The sequence below is a fragment of the Macrotis lagotis genome, chromosome X (genome assembly GCF_037893015.1).
Source record: "Macrotis lagotis isolate mMagLag1 chromosome X, bilby.v1.9.chrom.fasta, whole genome shotgun sequence".
Lineage (NCBI taxonomy): Eukaryota > Metazoa > Chordata > Mammalia > Peramelemorphia > Peramelidae > Macrotis > Macrotis lagotis.
Genome location: NC_133666.1, coordinates 557,737,444 through 557,762,189, shown reverse-complemented (window position 1 = coordinate 557,762,189; position 24,746 = coordinate 557,737,444). Strand labels below are relative to the sequence as shown.

Genomic DNA, 24,746 nt, shown 5'->3' with positions numbered 1-24,746 from the left:
AATCTCGTATCCCAGGAAATTAAATGAGACAGGAAAATTTTTTATATGCCAGTATTGTCATAGTAGCCTAGAGGAGTTTGAAGTGGGCAGTTAAATGATGGTACAACATTGTTCTAGGTGAATTTTACAGAATAAATAATGGATATAAGTAATTCAGAGAAATTTAGGGAAAATTTTTATGGAATGAAAAAAAATGAAGAAAGCAAACCAGAAAATGCAACCTACAAAATGAACACAATAATGCATATTCAAAGAACATTTAAAGGAAAGCAAACTCAAGAGTAGTTGTAATGATCAATTTTGTCAGAAAGTATCCCTCTCCCACACCCCACTAGGAACCCCTGCTTCCTGTGGGTGCAGAGTTATACAAGATATAAATTGTTGAAAACATATCATTTTGATTTGCTTAATTGTCCTTTGTTATGAGGAAAGAACTATGGTCTGGCAGTATTGTTATTCTGATTTATCTCTAACAAAGAATTTTGATTTATGTCCTGGTTTTAACTCTGAGCTTCTAAAGGGTGATTATATTTTATTTTTTGCTATTAGGATAATTTTATTCTGTTTAGAATTTTGGAGAATTGTAATCAGTACCAGGATAAAACATTAATAATTGTATTTATCTAGAAATACTTCTGTTCTCCTAGAACTAGTGCTAATTTTTTACTTACTTGAAGCCAGTTTAGGTTTAGTTCTAGGTGACTCAGTGGGTAGAGCTCTGGGCTGGGAGTCAAAAACTGAGTTCAAAGCCATTCCCAAACACTTACCTGCTTACCTGCTCTCCCTGAGCAAATCACTTAACTTCTGCTTACCTTAATCCAACTGGAGAAAGAAAGGGTTATTCTAGTATCTTTGGCAAGAAAACCCCACAGGCAGTATGGTCCACAAGAGTCATGAGGAACTAGATAGTTGTACTTTATTACTTTTTCATTCTTGCTTTTCTTACATTGATACCATTCATTAGTAGACATAAATACCTGAATTGAAATTTTTCTTTTCCAGCTCACTTTGCAGGCAAGGAAACTGAGGCAAGCATGTTCAAGTGACTTGCTTCAAAGCCTTTTTTCATAGTTTTGTTTGGGGCCTAAGAGAGTTTTTGCTTCTTTCCTATTGATTTTCGTAACCAGTTGCCACTGACATGCTACAATAGGACTTGGAGCAGGATTTTAATGAAGGTTTGCAAGGTGGTGTGATATATCCCAGGAGTTAAAATGAGGATTGATTATTATTCCAAGTTGTGCTTGGTGTTCCCTGGGGGTGGCAGGTCAGGAAACTGCTTCTGCTTTCAGGCGCCCTGGAGCTCCTTCACTCCAACACGCTGCCATCCTTCCAACCCCGTGGAACAGAGCCTTCCCACTATTTTCCAGGTTACCTTGGGCTGGAGAATTGCCTCACTGGATCTTTCTGTGGTTTCTGTCTCTTGAGAATTTAATTAGAGTCATAATTTTAAGGTTTTTGAAATATTTGGGAGAGAACTCCTCGGCTGTTCTCCTGCCACCATCTTGGCTCTGCCCCCCAGATTATTATTGATTTTTTTGTAATAAATAAAAATTGCTTAACTTTGGGGACTTTTTGCTTGTAGTTGTTGGTGATGACTGTGTCTCCTATTAGTACTCATCCAGTTTTGGTTAAGATTTCCAAAACCTGAAATGTAAATTGATACAATAATCTCTACTTTTTTTTACTTACTACTGCAAACTGATTGAGCAGATCACTTTTCTTCTCTCAGATTTATTATTTCCTGTTTTGTAAAATGAAGAGATTGGAATAGATGAGCTCTCATGCTCCTGTTAGCTTGGAATCTGATGCATCAATTTTGTTATCCTTTTTGATTCCTATTAGAATAATGACTTTCTCTTCTTAATTTTAAATAGGATTGATGTGTATAATTTGTATGTTGATTTCAATTTAGTGCTTTAAGTAACATTTTTAATATTATACATCTAGGTACTAAAAGTAGATGGTGCCTATGTTGCTGTGAAATTTCCAGGCACTTCCAGTAATACAAATTGTCAGAGCAGCTCTAGTTCAGATCCTGATCCATCTTCTCTTCTTCAAGATTGTAGGCTTCTTAGAATTGATGAATTACAGGTATGTTTGAAGTCATTTTTAGTTTATTAAGTTATATTCAGCTGTTACTTTGGACTCATCTTGTAGTTGTATGTTGACTCAAAATTAATTTCTTCTTTTACCATATAGGTGGTCAAAACTGGTGGTACACCCAAGGTTCCTGACTGTTTCCAAAGGACCCCTAAGAAGCTTTGTATTCCTGAAAAAACAGAAATTTTAGCAGTGAATGTGGATTCCAAAGGTAAAGCTTTTTTCACCTGCAAAACTTTTTCCTATTTAGTTATTTTTCAATGCCCCTCCATTATCTTTTTATCCTTTTAATGTTTTTTGTAGTAGATAAATGGGAATGGTTCTATAATATGCTGATGGAATGAAAGTTTGGGTAATTTTGTCCACCCTGATTTAAGGCATTTCCTAAGTAATAGAGGGAGTGCAGAAAGCACTGGCCTTGGAGTCAGGAGGAAGGGATTTCAAATCCAGTCTTAGAAACTTGCCACTTTCTAGCTGTGTGGTCTTGGGCAAGTCACTTAACCCTGATGGTCTCACATCCAGGGTCATCTCCAGTTGCTTTGATTTATATCTGGCCACTGGATCCAGATGGCTCTGGATATGAGAAAGTGTGGAATAGTGCCTGAACCCAGCATCCCCTCACTCAAATCCACTTCATGTGGTTGTTATGGCATCACCTCCCTCATGTCTTGGACAAACATCAGTAATAGAGCAACAGAATGGTATAGTGCAAAAAATATTGTAATAGAACTCAAGCCTTGGTTTGGGACCTGACTTGTGATCATTTATTATGTTGCCTTGGACACGTTACTTAGCGTGAGTTTCAGTGATAAATTTAAGGTGGTGTCTTTGATAGAGGGTAGCTGTGGTGGTGGTGTATCATTCTGACTGAATTTGTAGGCTGTAAGCCACTGTAAATGGTTGCTTTTGTTTTAATTGTTTTTCATATTGACTTACTAGAGATGTTTGAGTTTGTGATGAGGGTATTGATACATTAATTAGTGTTTGTAATTAATTAATTTTCTTTTTCATTTATATGCTGCTGAAGGTGTGCATGCTGTTTTGAAGACGGGGAATTGGGTACGATACTGTATCTTTGACCTTGCTACAGGAAAAGCTGAACAGGAAAACAATTTTCCTACTAGCAGTATTGCCTTCCTTGGTCAGAATGAGAGGAATGTTGCTATTTTCACAGCTGGACAGGTATGAAGATAGTGAAATAGTTAAGAGATGTTCGGAATTTGGAGGAAAGTAGATTCTTTCTAAAAATTTTGCTGATTTAGAGTGCTTGCTTGGCAACTTGTCTATTTTATAAGCCTTACATGGGAGCTTTGTTAGGATTCTTGTTAGTACTGCTTATTTGATGAAAAAAATATTCTCCACTAAATTGATTTTCATCAACTATTATAAATAAGTCGATGCTGCCTGTGACTTTTTGTAGACAAGCATGAACCAATTCTAAAGTTTCTTGGCTATTTTTTAACCCTTTATCATAAACAGTGGGGCATAATGCACTTAAAAGTTGACTTGTAGCGGCGGCTAGGTGGCGCAGTAGATAGAGCACCGACCCTGGAGTTCAAATCCGGCCTCAGACACTTAATAATAATTACCTAGCTATGTGACCTTGGGCAAGCCACTTAACCCCATTTGCCTTGCAAAAACCTTAAATTGCAAGACCTGGTTTCAAGTCTTGCCTCTGAAATATACCTGCTTTGTGACCTTGGGGGAAAGTCTCCTGACCTCTCATGCTCTAGGTAACTATTTAAGAGCATAAATTGCAGGGATGGTACAAACCTTCATAGTGGAGAAAGCACCTCACCCAGAGGACTTCCTGAGACTAAAAAAATTTCAAAACTCTTTTATTCATTTTAGCATAAATTTCAAATTAAGGCTATTTTTTTTCCTCCCTTTTGGCTCCTTCAATATAGGAATCACCCATTATTCTTAGAGATGGAAATGGTACAATCTATCCTATGGCAAAAGATTGTATGGGAGGAATAAGGGATCCTGATTGGCTTGATCTTCCACCTATCAGTAGTCTTGGAATGGGAGTGCATTCTTTAACAAATCTTCCTGCTAATTCAACCATCAAAAAGAAAGCTGCTATTATCATCATGGCTGTAGAGGTAATATTTCTTATTAAATTTTCATGAAGTATTCTTTATACAATCTCTAGACATTGCCCTGATCTAGAGCAGTCTTTTCTTTGGTTCGATGTTTACCTTTGTAAAAATACAGGATTAAATGAAGCAATTGTAGGAAATATTTGTGTGACCATGCCAAATCATTTTCATTAATTAGAAGTCAGTTTAATTTAAATAAGCATTATTTAGTCACATATTGAAATATGAAATTTGGAGAAAAGATTGGACAATCAGGATAGTTTTAGATTTAACTATAATTTAGGACTATATTTTTGAAAAGCAAGTCTTTGTATGTCAAATCTGGATGTATATTTATCAGTATCTCTAAGTGACTGAGTCCAAGAGGCTGGTCATTGAGTCTAGCATACTTTTAAAGCAGCCTAGATTATTCACACAGTTATAAATAGTAGTTGAAATGGAGATAAAAATTAGAATTACTTTTCTAAACTAGTCCATCCATACAATAATTTGGCACTTTAGTTTGTTTTAACAAGTCCTTATGTTAAAAAATATTATCTCTTCCACTTTAAATTGTTTACTATGACTATGTATTCTTAATACTCCATATCAAAACCCTTTAATTTAATATCGTAGATGTGTAGTAGTCTTTTTGTGTATATGAATGCCTCAGATAGTTGAAATTTACCCTATTGAGAATTATAGTTCTGATTCAAATGTAGTTCATAATAACTAGTACTATTTCTATATACTCCTCCATCAGAACTAATGCATTATTTATTTATTTTCTTCTTGGTGATTCACAGTCATTTTGTGTATGCCCCTGAGAGGATGTACATCATTGTACAAGCATATCTTTGAGGGACTGTTAAGGTCTTAGGGCTTGGACCTTCTGTATCAGCTCCCTAAACTGATTTATTTTTGTGTCTGCCTGTGACTGTATTATTTTCTTGTTTTAAATCTTAGCTATTAATCTTTTTTACATAATTTTCTTATATAATCTCTGATTGTCATGTCTATTAGATTCTTATTAAATAGATTTTTGAATGAACACCCTGATCGCTCAAGCCTCTCATAATTAATACGCATGAGCTCTAGTTCAGGGGCTTTGAGTCCTTTCCTGATGAGATATATTTCTTTCTGTTTTAAAAAAAATAAGGGCAGCTAGGTGGTGCAGGAGATTAGAGTGCTGGCCCTGGAATCAGGAGGACCAGAGTTCAAATATGGCCCCAGACATTTAATACTTACTTAGCTGTGTGACCTTGGGCAAGTCACTTAACTCTATTCATTACCTTGCAAACCCCACCCCCCAACAAAGTTTGTGTATGTGTCAGTGTCACACATTTCCTGGCTATTGAAGTTTCTTGGTAAGTAACTATAGGTTAAGTGTTTTCTATTTAAATAGTCTAAACTTCTAAAAACAGCAGAAGTCTCTTTCTGTTAAAAGAATAAAATTTGTTAGTGTGTCATTTGATAAAAATTCCTTTAAGGAACAAATCTAACAAAGGAATAAAGTTTCATATAAGTGTTGTCATTGTATTCAGGGTAGGAGTGCATAGTCTCTTCCTTATTATATATCAATCTAACAATACATCTACTGTATTTTGAGATAGTACATTTTGCCAGAGAGAAATTATATTTGTTTTGCTATTAGTTGTTTTGAAAGATTTTCCTCTTTTAGCAAAATTTCATATTTCCTTCTCTGGTCCTGTGTAATGAATCAGATTAGGAATTTTAGGTGTAATTATTAATAAAAAGCAAAATTTTTGCAAATATTCCATTATTATAAATGCTCAAGTAACTTAAGGGCTTATGGTAAATAGTGATATATTTATAAATGTCTTCTATGAGCTTCAAACTTAAAACTTTTTTAAAAATAATTCATGTATTTATCTTAAGTACTTATTGAATATCTAATAATATATGATTCACTAAAGAAGCAGGAAGTATACTAATTTTGAATTTCAGCATATCTCAGATTTACTTAGTAAATTGTAGTAAATGTTTGCACAGTATAAGACCTGATTATTGTGTTGTATAATTTGCTGCCACTAAATGTGGTAGAATATTTTACAGTTTTTTTAGAGAGACATCACAGTGACTTAGCTGCATTTCAGTATTTTGCTAATTCTTTGAAAAATTTATTAGATGGAGAAGAAATTTAATTAAAAGAAACTGTTCTAAAGTTGTTTTAGTTTTTATATTCCCTAAAGAAAGAACTCAACTAATGCATTCTGAATCTGTTTCCTGCTACTCTTAGCACATTTTTTAGAGCTGGAAGGGACTTTGAAGACTATTTAGGTAATATCCCTTTATTTTTTAGAAGAGGACTAAGGCTTCGGAGTTAAAATAATTTGCCAAAAGTCAAACAAAAGTAGTGACAGAGCCAGGAGATAGATTGTCTAATACTCAATTCATTAGGTTTGGGCGATGTGTTCAGCAGTTAATTCCATCAATATTCTCAGCATCTTTGAACAGTGAAGGAAAGTGCATTAGTTGTCACTAATGAATAAGCCTTTTGCCTACTGATTTCTGGCGAGTGGAAATTTATGCTATACTCACAGGTCATGTGCAGTACATTGTGTTTTGGGTATCCCCTACTGTCTGTCCTGTAGAGACAGCCCTCCAATTTCTCTTGCAGCAGGAAACACATGCTTTTCCTATGGCTCTTCCTGGTCTGGACAAAGGGAATTAAAGAACCAGGTTAGGGATAGAGGGACACTCTCCCATCCCAGCTTCTGTCATCTTCCAGAGGAATCAGGTCTGAAACGTAACTCTGTCTTTTTTGACGGTGCTTACTATTGCCTAGAAGCTACTTCTCTCCCCTCCCCACCAATCCCTTTCCCTTAACTTGCAGATTGTAAATAATTTCCCCAGTTAGGTTTTAAATTGCTTGAGGATAGGAACTGTATTCATATCTCCCCCATCACAACTGTACAACACAACATCTAGGACTGTGATTTGCCATAGCAGACATTCAATAAATAATGTTTATTTTTGGGGTTAATAGCAAACCATTCCTGCAGATACTTTGCTTATTATTGCAGTTTTGGTTTTCATATTTTATTATTAAATATGACTTAGAATTTCTTTTTTCCTCTACCTAAGTGCTTTTGAACTTTTTCACTGTTTTCTCCTGATTGTCCTAACTTGTAGGTAACTGTTGTTGAATTTATATTATGGATAGATTTTTAAGGATGGGAATGTTTTAATTGTTGCTATAACTCCTCTGTTAGCATAATTACTGGTTTGTAAAAAGTGACTAGGAACTATTTGCAGGATGTTCTAACTTGGTATTTATGCTTGCTAACACATTTTCTACAAGAAAGAAAAATCAGTTGATCTATGGCAAAATTTAAGGAATCCTAAAGATTATAGGTTTAGATATTTAAAATAGAAACTTACCTTCAGAAGTATTGAAGTTTCTTGACAACATTTAAAACATCTAAGTATTCAGTTTGCTGAATGCCTTTGTTTTTTTCCAGCAATCATTAAAGAAATTTGTAATTAAACTATTTAAGAACTAAAGATTTAGTTCACACCAATTTCATGGAATTTCCAATATGGAGTAAAAATATTTGAAGTTTTGTAGAAACAAAACTAGAGGTCTAACTGAAATCATCAAACCTGTATAAATTTGGCAATTATTGAAATTAGAGCACATTCCTTTCGTGCTACGTTCTTTAAAGTATTTGTTCCTCAGGTTCTTAGCATACTTTTAAAATAAGTCTAATCAATGTTAACTAAAGAATAATAGTTTTCTCAACTAAATGAAATTGAACAAGATATATTGAAATTTGCTTATGTAGAGGTCAAATATTTGGAATTCTGGGAACCAGATGTCTGAGGCCTTAAATCTGGACATCAAAACTCACACATCAGTCATTGTAAAGCTCTTAGCACTAATGTAATATAAGAGAAAAAGCATTTCAGCTCAATTCAGAAACCGGGTTCAAAACAAGGCCTTGCCACACTTGTTCCTCTCTCAGCTTCAGTTCCCCTAAATTGGAAAATTAAGGAATTGTGCTTAAGGAACTCTCATGAGTCTTACAGAAGCAGGGCATTCTAAGTTCCTATATATTTTCTCTGACTTTGAGCCATAATGTTGAGTCACTTTTAAGGAATGGTTCTAAAACGTCTTGTAAAATAGCATCACATCAATGGGTTATACTATTCTATTGCTAATGGCAGTGTACTCATAACACCAGGAAGGGGACAGAAAAATAACCAAAAAAGTATAGTGATGTGGAGTTTAGTGGCAAAACTTGTATATTTAAACCATCCATGGTAAGCCAGGAATGTTTATGGTAAAGGAAATAAAGTACTTTGTTTACCTTGGGGCTTCAGAAGCAAATGTATCAAAATGACTATAATCATTTTGGTGCTTTGAAAGAGGGGGAAGAAAAGCTACTAGAAAGTATAATTATGTGGAGCAGTTCAGGCACTTCCATTGCCAGATAACAACTATTTACTGTACTAACTGAATGTATGTGAGCTACAATTCATGTAATCTTGCTTTTTATTGATATTTTAAACCTTTCCCTCTAAGATTGTGAAAAAAATGCATTTGGTTCTTTTTATTAATGTGTGTGAGGGAGTCTTCTGAATTGCAAGAGTTACTATTCATTTCTAGATGTGACCTAAAATTTTAGTCTTGGTACTTATGTAATCATCATTTTTATTTCTTTTTTTATTTGAGTATAGAAACAAACCTTAATGCAACATATTCTCCGATGTGACTATGAAGCCTGTCGACAGTATCTTTTGAATCTTGAGCAAGCTGTTGTTTTGGATCAGAATCCACAGATCCTACAGACATTCCTCAGTCATAGATGTGATGGAAATCGTAATATTTTGCATGCTTGTGTATCTGTGTGCTTTCCAACCAGCAATAAAGAAACCAAGGAAGAAGAAGGTGAGCTTAAAAACTACATTTGTGTATCTTACTTAATGGAAGGATATTTGAAATACAAATAGCTTTTCTTTTTTGGGGAAAAGAAAGGTAGGGATGTGTGAGTATGTGTATGCATGCTCACATTCATATTTAATAATTATTATTAATAACCAGTGAATAACACTGATTTTTGCCATTGCCTTCTGGTTCGTTACTGTAGAAAATTTCTTGAAGTTCCATATTCATTGATAATAAAATTACTTTGCTGACTTTTTAAATTTAATAATATTTGTAATGTGTTAGATATTAAGCATATGAAATTCATTTCCTTGAGAATATTCAGATGGATAAATGGTGGAAAATTTTTTGTGGTTTTAATTTATTCTGTATAATGCTTTGATAAGTTTTTGAACATAAATTATTTTCTGAACTTAGTGTTTCATTAAAGCAGACAAATAATAACAAAATAACAATGGTGAAACTAACTATTCTTAACTAGATTTTATTTCCCATAGAATACTTTTCCTACTTTATCATGGTACAGTGATTTTAAAAATTACCAAATAAAACAGTGGCCATATATTTTCATCTTTTGCCTCTGGTACCAAATATTTTCTTATGTTTCAGAAGCAGAGCGCTCTGAAAGAAATACATTTGCAGAAAGACTTTCAGCAGTCGAGGCTATTGCAAATGCCATATCTGTGGTTTCAAGTAATGGTCCAGGTAATCGCACTGGATCATCAAGTAGTCGAAGGTAAAGTGATTTTTAACCAGAAATTTTGATCTAGAGAACAGGAAAAATACAAAAAAAGAAGAAAATAGCCTTAAATTTTTTTGAAACATTTATAATTCTAGTTTCCACATAGAAAGAAATGTCTTTGTGATTAAGAGCAACCTTATCTGCAGCCGTTCCCCACTGTCCCCAAAGCCCAAACTCCAAAATGTAGTTATAATCCAATTACTTTTCCAGGTATTTCACATTAATCATTGTTTCTCAGGAGAAACAAATACCTAATTGAAAAGAATCCCCATTATTTATTCTCTTATACTTCAGGTCTGTGTGTTGACATGTCCTGATAATGAAAGGAAATGCTAGGAAAATCTCTGATAATTTAAGACTATAGTACACAGACTATTCATTCCATGTTAGTATCTCTAAGTTGTGGGATAAAGAGTTTGTTAACATGTTGAAAAATTTTGTAGGTCTTTTAATAGATAGTATTTCAGAAAAAATTCTATTTTGACAGAAAATAAATGCATCTGCGTAATGTACTTAACACAGGCATAATTTTTTTATTATTCATATGCAAAACATGTTAATTTAAAAATAAAGGCTCAAACATCCATTTTTATTCTCAAAATAGCCTGCCTCTGCAAATAAACTTTTGATAGGTACAAAAAGAAATTAAACAAAAGACCAATTTTTGCCTTTACATAATAACTATATATGTATGTGTGCACACATACACACACACACACACACACACACACAGACTTTTACTTTGTTTTACAAAGTGTTTTTCTTACAACAACCCTATGAAATAGGTAGTGAAAATTTTAATCTTGTTTTTTAAGTGAGTAAACTGAACCGCAGGATGCTTAAGGAACTTGCTGCCCCATTCCCCACTTTCTTTTCTTCATCCCTCCTCTCCCACTCCCCTGACAACACCAAGAAAAAAGGAAGAAGGGAAAGTCTAATAACTCCCAAGTCCAGTGCTCTTTCCACTAAAGTACATTGCCTCTCTGTGTCCAAAATTATGACTTCAGTGTGAGGCACAGAAAATAAAATGAACAAAATCAAAATATTTTGACTATTATCTTCAACTTACACATTTAAGACTGCTAGATAGAAGGAAAGATTTGGGTCTAAAATTTGTAAAAAAGATTAAATTTTTCAGAAGTTAGTATTGGAGTTATTTCAAACATTTTACTTCCTCAGGGAAGGTACTGATACAAATCAAGTTGGCTTCTCCCATATGGTTGGTCCAAATACAACTGCTGCCATCCTTTGTTCATATGAGGATTATTTTGAAGGCAAACACTAAAAGGAGCTTCAGAAGTGGGTAACAAGTGGCTCACAGAAATAATTTGCAATATAAGCTCCTTTGAGGAATTTGCTGAAGATTTTACTACAGTACTATTAACCAGTTGAAAATCAGGGCTGTCTGTTGAAACAGATGAAAGCAGGAGTCTTAATCAACGTCTGACAATAGGAAATCCACATACTCAGCTTCATTGATGTCATCCTGTAGCCAACAATGGATTATGTAAGAGTTGCCCCTTGATGAGTATGCAGGCTTGAGAATCATGAGCTATATGCCCAAAACTGATGCACTCTCATGTTTAATACTGTTATGTTCCTTCAGATGATGATTTACCTCAAGTTTTGTTATGTGACTGGATAGGTCCTGAGTTCAAAGGTCAGATTAGTGGAAAACATGATTGATGCATCTGATTGCAGGTGTATTTACTCTAGTGATCGTTAATCTGGAAGACACATGACCTTCGCTTTTTTGTCACAGTGGTGTATTTGAACCATGACTGGATACTAAGGCTTCTGTAGTATGGATATAACGTGCTTACAAAGAGGAAATTACACCATCCTTGAATTCTTCCATAATGTCAGAAAATACGATGACTGCAGGCAAGCCTATAAGAAGAAAACTCAAAACTCTGAATCTTAGCAGCCAAGATGGTATCTCCTCTGTATAATCCTCAGCCACTGAGGATCCAGGTGAATCTTCATGAATTGTGTACAACGTCTTGAAGAATAATTTTCTTTTTTAAGAATCTGTAAGAGGACCTGGGCATTCTGTTAAAATCTTTACCCAAAAGAAAATGAAGAAAAGAGGCTTAAGAACAATTTAAAATAAAATTTAAAGTGGGAGGGGGGATGACTTCTTGTCCCTCTCTTACATAGGCATTTGTCTACATCAAAACAACAAAAGTGAGAATTTGCAAGTTCTTGATTTGTAAGCTTCATGTATTCTTCACACACTCTAAGCATTTTTTTTGTTTGATAAAACCATATCATGTACTTGCTTCATTATGTGAATCAAATACACAATGCTTCCCAGTTATTGTTCATTGTATCTTAAGGCATTTTAAGCACACCAAGTATCAACTTCTAATTACTTAAAATTGTAAAAGTATCATTCTGTTAAAAAAAAAAGTAACAGATAACTATTGTCCTGATGGAGTGCCCTAATCATAGAACTGTGATACCTATCTAGAATTTGTGTAAGTATTTCATTTAGAAAGGAATTAAGGTCATCTGGACATCTTAAAAACACATATATATATATTATATCAGTGAAATGTTCCATGTTACAGAAATTTTCTCATAACTTGGCAACAAAGAATTTCTGTAAATATAATTTTATTTATAGAAACATGGGAAAATGTATGTAGTCTCAAGAAGAAATGAAAACAACTTAAAATATAACAAATAGAAATTTTTTTCATAAAGTAGCTTTATAAATGACATTACCATTTTAAAAAATCCCATCCAAAATGTTAATATGAGAGGAACATATTCCATAAATGTGCCTGGACCTTTAGTTTGGCTTTCTGTAATTTTACTGTAACATTTTAGAGATTTTAGTGATCCATAAGGGTTTTTGCTGTGTTTAATAGAGTAATTGGTTGCAAGTATTTTGTAGCCTATTGTAATTGTTTTCATTTTTCTTTGAATTGGCTAGGATTTATTTGTACAATTTCAGTTTAATAGAACACTAAAGTACTAAAAGTAATGCCACTTAAACGCAAACCTCAAAGATATTGTTTCTTCATTCTTGTAATTGGAACCATCTCTGATATTTGTTCAAAAATTAAACTTTCTTATTGAAAATTGATCAACTATTTTGCTAAATATTAATTTATCTCAGTATTGCTAGGTTTTTTTAGAACACAAAGGTATTAACTGTAGTATAATTTCACAAGGATAGGGGCAGCATTATTCCCTGTGGATTTTATTTAATGCTTAATGATTATGTAGCAGGGAATACAAAATTTGACTTTATATATTTAACTTTATATTTACTTGAAGTTGTAAAAAGAGTTTTTGGAACACCCCCCCCCCCTTTTTAATTAGTGGATTTGTTCCCTTATGAACTATTTAATTTGGGAGTGTGATAGTACTGAACCAGAAATTAGAATCTTTCCCACCTTCACACTCACTCCTCTCCCCCCACCCAACCTTTGGCTTGTTTTGTGAACCTAGAGTTATCAAATACCTCTCTAGAAGCAGCTTATGGCATAGTGGGAAGAGCATAAGTCTGGATATACTAGGAGTTCTGAATTCTATTCCCAATTCTGCCTCTGCTTTCTAGGTGATAATTGAGCAAGGAATGTAGTCCTTTTAGCCTCAACTTTCCTCCTCTCCAAAATGATTTTTAAAGTTTCTTTCCAGCTCTGATATTCTTTATACCTTGAATTTTCCTGAACTGGATTAGTATTTATTTGTAAAGTACCTTTTGAACAGTTCTGTGTAGCTTATTCATTAAATTAAAGTTTGGTAGTCAGATGTTAGCATTCACCTTTTTTCTTATCTCATTGTTTCTAGTATGAGACTAAGGGAAATGATGAGACGTTCCTTGAGAGCAGCAGGTTTGGGTAGACATGAAGCTGGTGCATCATCTAGTGATCATCAAGATCCGGTTTCCCCTCCAATAGCTCCTCCCAGTTGGGTTCCTGACCCTCCTGCCATGGATCCTGGTGAGAACTCTTATTTTTTTATATTTAATATAAGGTATGAAAAGAAAAGAAACTGCCCTCTATGGAGTAAAGAATGTCAATGATCTATGCAGTATTATAATAAGTAGTTTTAGCAATCAAGTTAAATTTATTTTAGAAAGGGAATATTTTAAAATTTATTGAAATGCTAGAAATAGATTTTTAAATCACTTCAGAACATTCTCTATATTATTTTTTTAAAAAAAGTTAACCCTTTTTATGTTAATAAGTTAGAGTAGTCATTAATCTAAGTGAATCCTTTTTGTTGTCTTTTCTTTTTAAATCCATCTTGACCTCTGGTTAGCAATAAAATAAGCCCTTAAGGTCAATTAAGAGAACAATTTATTAGGGATATGTTTTATATAATGATGTACATCCTGCTGTTCTGTTTACTGAAAGATGGTGACATTGATTTTATCCTGGCCCCCGCTGTGGGATCTCTTACCACAGCAGCGACTGGCACTGGTCAAGGACCAAGCACCTCCACCATCCCAGGTGAGAACCCACTGTTTATCTGCATAGGCTTTATGGAAAAAAAGAGGGTTCACTTTGCATATACACATTTTACCTAAAGTGCTGTTGTCTTGAATGGTAAAGTGTCTGATCTTCTCTAAATTAACATTTTATACTCCAGCAAAAATGTGGCACATATTTAGATATTCTTAGAATTTGCTCAGGTTTGTAAAAATATTCTAAATTTGTAATAATTGTTTTAATGAAAATAATAACTCACTACTAATAATAGAATTTTTCTTAACAAAATGATCCATTTAACCCTTTAACTTAATACATAATTCGGGATGATACTCAATGTAGCACCTATTTTGATGTTTGTTACAAATATCATGTGTTTAATTACAGGTCCTTCCACAGAGCCATCTGTAGTGGAGTCAAAGGATCGAAAAGCAAATGCTCACTTTATACTGAAATTGTTATGTGACAGTGTTGTTCTGCAGCCTTATTTACGAGAACTCCTATCTGCAAAGTAAGACATTTTATTTTTTATTTTAAAATTCAATATATTGTTATTTAACTAACCCTTTGAAATGTTTTTATATAAATTATTTTATCTAAACATCATTTGTCCATAAGAGATTTCTAATCCCATGTTCCCCCCCTAAGTTCTCCAGTCTTTTGTTCAGAGTTGTTATATCTTGCCATGATTTAATTTGCTTTCAAAAATGCATATTAATTAAGTTGTTAACAAAAGTAAATTAATTGGGGTTTCTCTGCCAATACAAAGTACTCATAATACATTTAACATTTATATGATGTGTGGGTTTGGCTTCAACATTAGTCATATGATCATAAAGATTTATTTCCAATAAATCACTATCACCTAATCATGAGGCAAGTCAGGATTGTCCACTATTTTTTTTTAATCACTTGAACCATGATTTTAGAATACATGATTTCAGTGTGTTTACTGTCCTTCCCTAATGGCAGCGGCTATCTTTAAAGTGAATCATTGATTTATAAAGAGAGTTGTCTACTTTGCATCAGTGATCTCTCAGTTTTGCTGACTTGAATTGTGACAAACATGTGAGAGTGTGTTCTTAATCAACATGCATTTATCAAGAATTTGCAGTGTTATATAGCACTATAGTAGGTGCCGGAGGGCCACAAATAGAAAGATTGAAGCTATCTCAATTCTAATGGAATGCAAGTCACAATATTAAGCAGACAGATAGCATAGAATATTAGAATATGAGAGTCAAGGAGAACTGAGTTCAAATTTTTCTTAGACATTAGCTAGGCAAGTCACTTAACCTTTCTTGGCTTCAAGTTTCATCTATAACATAAACTTCTCTTACCTAATTGTCAGCATCAAATGAAATTTATGTAAAATGCTCTCTACAAATACTAGATATAGCAAATGAGATGAGGTAGTTGAGGAGGTCATTAATAGCTTTGGGAGGGTGTCAGAAATTGTTAAATTTAGGTGGTGGTGCTTGAACTTTTTCTAGAATAAATAAGGATGAAATGAGGAGAGGCTCCATTTTTTGTACACTAAAACCAAAATGATGTGGGTAGTAAAAGAGGAATGGTAGTTTAATATTCCTTATTTCTATTGAACCTATGTAGAAAACCATGAAGTTATCAGGAAAAAGATTGAGTTCTGTCGTATATTGGAAAAACTACTGAACTTGGAGCCCAAATAGCATTGGGCAGGTCATTTGACTTTTCCTGTACCTTGGTCTCCTTATTTGTTAAAATAGTTAGATAACAATCTGAAGCTTATTCATAAAGGCTTTCCTAGCCCTAAATATTAAAAGAATTTCATGTTAGAGATATCAGAGTGCAATTAAGTCACATTCTGAGATGTGGTATCTGATAAAAATTTGCAGGATCAGTCCAAAATCTTAATTCATGTCATGTTAATTGTAGTTGTGTCAGTCTGTGAATGAGAAGAGTATCTACATGGAGATTATAGTAAATTATTTAACAGTAATCATTGAAGAAAAAGGAGACCCCGCAAAAATTGAGGAAGGACATGATACCTTTCTTTGCTAAATTTTTTAATTGAATTTTATTTGGATTTTAATTTGGATTTTAATTGAGCTGTGGTAATGGGTCCAAACCTAGGAAGTGGGAAACTTTTCAAGGGCAAATTTTCCCAGGAACACATTATTTATTTCATCTATTTAATTCTGTTTAGTTTGGCCTTTTTTTAATCTTTGAATTCCTACAACCTCTAATACCTTGTCTGTGTATATATAGTAGGTGCTTGACAAATATTATTTGAATTTAATTCTTTTGAGAATTCAGATATTTCAAACTTTAGTAAGAAGTTTGTTATAATATGAGATTCTTCTTATCTAGGGATGCAAGAGGTATGACCCCATTTATGTCAGCAGTAAGTGGCCGAGCTTACCCTGCTGCAATTACCATCTTAGAAACAGCGCAGAAAATTGCAAAAGGTAACTTTGTAAAATTTTTTAAATGTATTCAGTTAGTCAAGCTTTTCATGTTGAGATTTTTTTCTGTATTTAAATATAATTTAATAGAACAAGTTGATAATTACATCTTTCATGGGAAAAGATTTTTCTTTTGTGAGGTGTGTTTTAACTCTTCATAAATAATCAGGATGTAAATTTCTCAGTATATTCTATTCTTCCACATTAGAATGTATGGTCTTTGAAAATAGAAATAATTTTATTCTCTATATTAGTATACATAGTATACATGGTAATAAATTTTTAAAGAGTTAATTATGGGGGCGGCTAGGTGGCGCAGTGGATAAAGCACTGGCCCTGGAGTCAGAAGTACCTAGGTTCAAATCCAGGCTCAGACACTTAATAATTACCTAGCTGTGTGGCCTTGGGCAAGCCACTTAACCCCATTTTCCTTGCAAAAAAAAATCCTATAAAAAAAGAGTTAATTATGGATAGCAATTTGGAATTAAAATTAGATTGTTTTTCTTTGACCTGCCTTTTTTGCACCAGAGATTTTATAAAGTATGTAGAAGATTCAAATTTGGTGAGTATATGTAGCTCAAATTGAACTTTTTTGCTTTGTTGCACCTACCACTCTCTTGCTCCTTTCCAAATGTCATTCATTTGAACTATGTTTCTCCCTATTATTATTTACTGAACATTTTCCATATTTATTTTCAAAAAAATTTCATATTTATATAGTCTTCTAATTTCAAAATCCATTTTTATAATTATCTTTCAACCATGTATACCTATACCAACCACAGAAACAGGGGTAGCTTACAAAAACCAAAGTGTTCCTTATCTAAATGTTGAATAACCCTATAACAAAGGATCTTTTTTCAGCATTTTTGCAGCTTGTCCTTTATCTTTACTGGTCATTTCCTTTGGTACTCTGTTATAAAAACTTTAACGGTGAGATGTTAAAGGGGTGGGGGGAGACTTCTTTTTCTTTCCCTCATGCTCTCCTTCCCCTCTTCCCTCTTGGTCCTTGAGTCATTAGTAGGGTAAGTTCAGCTACCCCTTAAGATTAGTTTTTTAGGGTGGCTAGGTGGAGCAATGGATAGAGCACCAGACCTGGAGTCAGGAGTACCCGAGTTCAAATCCGGCCTCAGACATTTCATAATTACCTAGCTGTGTGGCCTTGGGCAAGCCACTTAACCCCAATGCCTTGCAAAAACCTTTAAAAAAAATAGTTTTTTTAAAAATACAGTTCTTAGTTTGCCAGAATAACAAGCCATATAAATTTAGAATAACTCAGTAGAGGAGTGTGACTTTTTAAGAAGTAAGACCATCTCATAATAAGGTAAAGGAAGAGTTAGTGGCAGAAGACACAAGAATGAAGACAACAAGATGCAAAAGAGAAGTCTTAGTGACCTCAATTCTTTTATAAAAAAATGAGGCAAGGCTCTCAATTGAGAAGGTAGGGTAAGAGGATGCCATTGGAGATATGAGGAGGGATGAAAAACTGTAGAAGAACTCCATAGAGAGTAGGATAGTGAATTGATAAAGGAAAGGATTACAGAGCAACAGTGAGATCATGTGATAGACCTAGTCAGAACAGCTGTGATTTTTCTTCACTTTTTTTCAGCACCATGTAATGTTGGAGTAAAGATGGCACATGCAAGGGGTGTTCAGTCATTAAGACCAAAATAATAAGGTTAGGAAATCAAGAGAGTAGGACAAGTGGAATTGAATTGCTTATTTTGTCAGTGAGATCAAAGTAGGGAAAGAGAATAAAGCAGCAGCTAGTCTGACCGAGATTGCCTGGGAGAAAATTGAAGCATCAAGTGATTGGAAATTGGGGGGGGGGGGGGGGGGGCAAAAATTAGGGTTATGTAAGGAAAGGCAGGAAGAACCAATGGATTTTGGAATTCTTGGATATGGAGGTAATACATTTGTGGGCAAGTTCAAGGGTATGACTATCATTGTTATATGTGGCCATAGAAATAGAAAGGACCATTAAAGATAAAATAGAAAAAATATTTATAATTAAAAAGCTTTTGCATGAACAGATTAGTGCAGTTCCGATAAGGGAGGGGTTTTTTTTTAGGTTTTTTTTGGCAAGGCAAACGGGGTTAAATGGCTTGCCCAAGGCCACACAGCTAGGTAATAATTAAGTGTCTGAGGTCGGATTTGAACTCAGGTACTCCTGACTCCAGGGCTGGTGCTCTATCCACTGCGCCGCCTATCCGCCCAATAAGGGAGTTTAACATAGGATTTCCCTTTTTGAAGAAGTTTTATTGTAGCATCTCCCTGACCCCTATTTAAAAAAAATTAACAAACAAATCTATTTTTTCCTCCTTTCCATTTCATTGGGATTGAAAGAAAAGAAAAAAATCTTTGTTAAAAATATGCTTAGTGGGGCAGCTAGGTGGTGCAGTGGATAGAGCACCAGCCCTGGAGTCAGGAATACCTGAGTTCAAATCCGGCCTCAGACACTTAATAATTACCTGTGTGACCTTGGGCACAACTTCAATTGGTTGGATTTCATTTGTACGTGGTCTTTATACTTTAATATATTATATTAATATGTTAAATATTTTTTATTATTACTATATAATTAATACATAATCATTTTAATATTTATACTGTATGTTTATTGACTGTTCCTTGGAGGTTAAAATTAAGTGACAATGACAAGATTTTTTAAATATAAATCATTATTCTTAATCTTTGTAGCAGAGGCATCTTCAAGTGAAAAAGAAGATGATGTATTTATGGGAATGGTTTGTCCTTCTGGCACAAATCCTGATGATTCTCCTCTATATGTTTTGTGTTGCAATGATACATGTAGTTTTACTTGGACTGGAACAGAGCACATTAATCAGGTAAATAATACTATTTAGCATGGAATCTGAAATGTTAATTATAGTTCAGGATTAAGATTCTTAAAAATATTTCTCCAGTTCAGATTTCCTTTGTCTCTTACTTTCTCTTTATAGTTGAAATTCAAAAACTAGGTTCCAAATAATTTTAAGGATATTAAAATTTTCACCAAAAAAGAATTAGGTGCATTTTTCCATGCAACAGGCACAGTAGCATTTTTCAGAAAGTTGAATGTTTTTTAAAGTGCTTACTTTAATATCGCATTTTTATGTGGTATGCAATATGTGGAAGAATGACATCCCCTCGTGGTACAGTGGAAAGAGCAATGGTTCCTAATCCATTTTTCTCATGTATTATGTCTGTTTTATGACACATTACTGAATCTCTAGGCCCCAAGTTTCCTCATCTTTGATGTAAGGATCTCTGATCTCAGTTGAATTTTATTCTGATTGTTTGAAGTTTCAGAATTTTTGACATCTTTTCTTTTCCAGTCATCAAATTTTAATAATACAATAGTTATTTTTGTATTATACATTTTGATTTTAGGATATTTTTGAGTGCCGGACTTGTGGATTACTAGAATCACTTTGCTGTTGTACAGAATGCGCAAGAGTTTGTCATAAAGGACATGATTACAAGTAAGTACCATCTAATTTTTCTAGAGCCTCTCTCTCATACCAGCTTCTTACTTTAAGTGTTAGTGTGATCAGTGAATACTGCTGGGACATGTGGCAGGCTTTGGTCACTCTGGGTCCAGGAATAGCATATATCATCTAGGTGTGTAGGCCTCACAGCTCAGCTGCCCCTGCATCTTGTACATCCAGTACTACATACTTGAAAATGGACTCACAAGTTCCAATGGATTTTTCACTCAATTCATACATATAAAAATTTACTTGAGAAATATTTTGAGAATTTTAGTTTGAAGACTTCCATATGTATTCTTTTCAGGCTCAAACGGACTTCCCCAACAGCTTACTGTGATTGCTGGGAGAAATGCAAATGTAAAACCCTCATTGCTGGGCAGAAATCTGCACGGCTGGATCTTCTTTACCGACTGCTCACCACCACTAACCTTGTCACTTTGCCAAACAGCAGGCAAGTATAGAGATCATTGTGCATACATGGAACTTTGTCTCTTCATTTATATTTACATAGACAGGGAAATAGTAATAACTGGTATTCATAAACATCTTTTTCTGTTTTGGTATTTTATGTGGTCCCTTGATGCTCTTTCTTGTTCTCTAGGGGAGAGCACCTTTTATTGTTTTTAGTCCAGACCGTGGCCAGACAAACAGTGGAGCATTGCCAGTATCGGCCCCCTCGAATCCGGGAAGACCGCAACCGGAAAACAGCAAATCCTGAGGGTGAGCTTGACATGACACAAGGAGTTCTAGGGTGAAAATAAAGTCCCAGGCCCCCATCACTCTTACTTCTCCTTGTATTTTCTTCCAGACTCAGACATGCCTGATCATGATTTAGAGCCACCAAGATTTGCTCAACTTGCTTTGGAGAGGGTTCTACAGGACTGGAATGCCCTAAAATCTATGATTATGTTTGGTTCACAAGAGAATAAAGATCCGTATGTACTTATCAGTGAATTTTTCATTTTAGTAATTTGCATTTATATAGACCAGATCCTTGAATGTACTTTTTCTGTTATTTTTTCAAGTCTCAGTGCCAGCAGTAGAATAGGTCACCTTTTGCCTGAAGAGCAAGTATACCTTAATCAACAAAGTGGCACAATTCGGTTGGATTGTTTCACACACTGCCTTATAGTTAAATGTACAGCAGACATTTTGGTGAGTAATGAATGTTTACTTTGACATCTTTAAAGTGTTACTTTAAAATTTCATCAGGTATTTATGTCTAGGGGCAGCTAGGTGGCGCAGTGGTTATGGCACTGGCCCTGGAAACAGGAGGACCTGAGTTCAAATATGGCCTCAGACACTTAATAATTACCTAGCTGTGTGCCTTGGGCAAGTCACTTAACCCCATTGCCTTGCAAAAACCAAAAAAAGTATTTATGTCTAAAATAGTAACTTTAAAAAAGTATATTTCTGTTCACTTTGAAAAATGCTACCAGTTCAAGCTTGGGGTCTAATAAAATTTTTATTAATCAGAATTTGGGGATTGAGAATTTTGGCTCAGTTAACCTGTCATGAAACATTTATTAAACACCAGCTGTATTTCAGACACTTAGGTCTGGGCTATTGGAAATAAATTAAGACATAAGTGAAACCCTTTCCCCTTATGAAGCTCCCAGAAAAGAAGTTATATTTGTACAATTCTTTATGATGCATTAAAAATAAGTATGAAGAAATTTGAAGGGGGATGGATTAGCTAGCCAGGAAGAGAGACCTTTTCTAAGAAAGTTTTGTTTGAACTGCTTTTACAGATTCTAAGTGACTTATTTTAAAGTTAAAAAGAAGCTTCCCTTTTTCCCTTTTTTTTGTTTGGACTTGTTGGCATTCTTGTCAGATAGATAGATATTCAGTCTTTTTTCCCCCAAATTAGTATACTGCATAATGAAATTACTGAATTTAACTACTCTGCAGAGTCTCAAGATTATTATGTGTATCACTTGTCATTTTCGTGTAAATGTAGGTGCAGAAGGAAGATTGAACTTCCCTCTAAATCATGGAAGGTTTTTTTTATTTGAGGGGGGCTTTTTTGTTTTTGGTTTTGGTTTTTCGGGTTCATTAGTGGTATGTTGTCATACTCTTCTAAAATTGAAATTCATCAGCTTCTCTTCTTTGCCATTCCAAAACAAACCAACCCAAAAAACCAAACCTCCACAACTCTGTTAATTTACGGATTCCAACTTAGAGATGAGGTCTTTCTTGTTATGTGACTTGTTATGTGTTATGTTATGGCCAGTTTTCAGAATTCTTTATGGTTAAATTCAACTTTATTTTTTATTTGTAGTGTTCAAATGAAAACGTTATCCTGAGTTTTATATTAGAGCTGAATCAAAATATGTAAGGGAACTTCATGAAATTTGAAGAATGATTATATTTTGAACACTCTTGTTTAGCTTTTAGATACACTGCTTGGTACTCTTGTGAAAGAACTACAAAATAAATACACACCTGGTCGTAGAGAAGAAGCTATTGCTGTTACAATGAGGTTTCTGCGTTCAGTGGCAAGAGTTTTTGTCATTCTTAGTGTGGAAATGGCCTCATCCAAAAAGAAAAAGTAAGATTATGTTTATTTTCAATATTCCCTTATTTTTTTTTTTTTTGGCATGTTGTTTTCATCTTGTTGGTTATAATTTACCTCTTATTTTTTCAGCAACTTTATTCCACAGCCTATTGGGAAATGCAAGAGAGTATTTCAAGCATTGTTGCCGTATGCTGTGGAAGAACTATGTAATGTTGCCGAATCCCTGATTATTCCAGTTAGGATGGGCATTGCTCGTCCCACTGCCCCATTTACTCTAGCTAGTACTAGTATAGATGCCATGCAGGGAAGTGAAGAGCTCTTTTCTGTCGAACCACTACCACCACGGCCATCATCAGATCAGTCTAACAGGTAAATTTCACTTCTGATGCTCGTTCTCACTATTATATTAGCATGGTGCTAGCAGCAACAGTCTTTTGAATCCCATCTGTTTCATGACGATTCATGGTACACAAGTCTTAAACTCTTGATTGGTTTCTCTTTAATTGCCAAGATGAGGAAAGGTGAAGTAACAACATATATATTTGTAAGACAGTTGTATATAAACTCAGTACTCTTATAGGATACCTCTTATGCATATTTCCTCTTTTCATCTTGGATGTATGCTGCATGTCTTGACCTGGAAAGCTTATTTATGCTTAAAAACCCATATGCTTATTTATCTTCATCTGCTTCATCCAACTACAGTTTCCCTTGCCCTCTGTCACAGACCAGAAAAAAATTGAAAAGCATAGTAAAAGCAAAATAATTGAATCATGGTCAAAAGATGATTGATTTTAATACTTTTAAGTCTCTTTCCACAGCCATCAGTCATCTACACAACTGCCAAAGTATTTTTCCTCAAGCACAAATCTGGCCTTACCACTCCTACTAATAAGTACACTTTCATGATTCCCTGTTAGCTCTAAAATCAAAGTGCTCTCTGACATTTAGAGCCCTTAATACTGGTCCCATCCTGTCTTACTGCTTTATGACTTAGAAGGTCCTCAGAAGGCAGGTACTGTTTTCCTTTGTCCTTTTTAATCCCAATAAATACTTGTTGATTGATTGGTAAACAAATGGAATTTGTCTTACTTGGGCTTCTTATTATATAATTCCATGTCTTTCAGTCACCCTTTTGTTCACAGATAGCATTTTTTTATGCATTCTTGTGGAGTTTAAGTATTAGTCATAGGGATAAGATGGTAATGCTTTGTAGGGTTCCTTAGGACCCTTTTGTTTAGACCTCACTCATTTCACATTTTTATCAAATAAAGTGATAACTTCCCTGTACTAAATATCACAGTAATGTTGCCTGACTTTACTGGCCACCAGAAGGTTTTAACTGATTCTATCAAGTTTTTTGGTTATTTTCTCCCCTTTTCTCTCAGGACACCCATTTGGTGTTTAGCCAAGCATCACTTTCTAGTTCTTAACCTTTTTTATGATGTTGCTTTTGTCCTTAATGGACAAAAGTAAGAAGTATATTAAAAAGTTTTAAAAGTCTATTAAAATCTTTTAGTTTAATTTTGTAGCATCTATTGTGTGCAAATTTCAGAAGATAATGTTTATTGTATCTAGAAATGATTCCAGTTCATTTGTAGTAATTACATTTTCTGTAATTAAATCATAACAGTGCTTAACATTATTTGGTTTTCTCCTGTAGATTAAACATTAGAATATATCCTCTTTTATATCTGGAATTTCTTTGCTTCTTTGGTTTTTTTCAGACTGTTTCTTTTTATTTAATATTCTTATTTTGTACAAATAATGTTTTTTTTAACATTAGTAAAATATTCTTGTTTAAGAGTAAACGAAATACCCCCTCCCCCCCATAAATATAGACTTGCTTCAGTGATAAAGTAAAGGGGAGAGAAAAAAAGTAAAATTTAAAAAAATAGTAATAATTGTAGGTATGGCCAAGGTGGTGCAATGGACGGAGCACCATCCCTGGAGCCATGAGCACCCAAGCCCGCATCCGGCCCCATACACCCAACAGTTACCTAGCCG

The 24,746-nt window shown here is 34.3% G+C and overlaps 1 protein-coding gene across 6 annotated transcripts in view; it reads left to right on the top strand.

Moving 5' to 3' along the window:
- The window catches only part of UBR5 (ubiquitin protein ligase E3 component n-recognin 5), a 160,305-nt gene that overhangs the window by 101,155 nt on the left and 34,404 nt on the right, over nt 1–24,746 (top strand). For 5 of the 6 annotated variants that reach the window (XM_074200775.1, XM_074200772.1, XM_074200778.1 and 2 more), the window contains 18 exons: nt 1,948–2,091; nt 2,200–2,311; nt 3,128–3,282; nt 4,008–4,205; nt 8,886–9,096; nt 9,703–9,829; nt 13,640–13,791; nt 14,209–14,304; nt 14,671–14,794; nt 16,633–16,730; nt 19,428–19,576; nt 20,121–20,212; nt 20,526–20,672; nt 20,823–20,941; nt 21,030–21,156; nt 21,247–21,376; nt 22,612–22,772; nt 22,869–23,108. In XM_074200775.1, coding sequence (XP_074056876.1) covers nt 1,948–2,091; nt 2,200–2,311; nt 3,128–3,282; nt 4,008–4,205; nt 8,886–9,096; nt 9,703–9,829; nt 13,640–13,791; nt 14,209–14,304; nt 14,671–14,794; nt 16,633–16,730; nt 19,428–19,576; nt 20,121–20,212; nt 20,526–20,672; nt 20,823–20,941; nt 21,030–21,156; nt 21,247–21,376; nt 22,612–22,772; nt 22,869–23,108 — 2,582 coding nt within the window. The remainder of the gene's footprint in view (nt 1–1,947; nt 2,092–2,199; nt 2,312–3,127; nt 3,283–4,007; nt 4,206–8,885; nt 9,097–9,702; nt 9,830–13,639; nt 13,792–14,208; nt 14,305–14,670; nt 14,795–16,632; nt 16,731–19,427; nt 19,577–20,120; nt 20,213–20,525; nt 20,673–20,822; nt 20,942–21,029; nt 21,157–21,246; nt 21,377–22,611; nt 22,773–22,868; nt 23,109–24,746) is intronic. The other variant, XM_074200773.1, reaches the window with a different exon arrangement.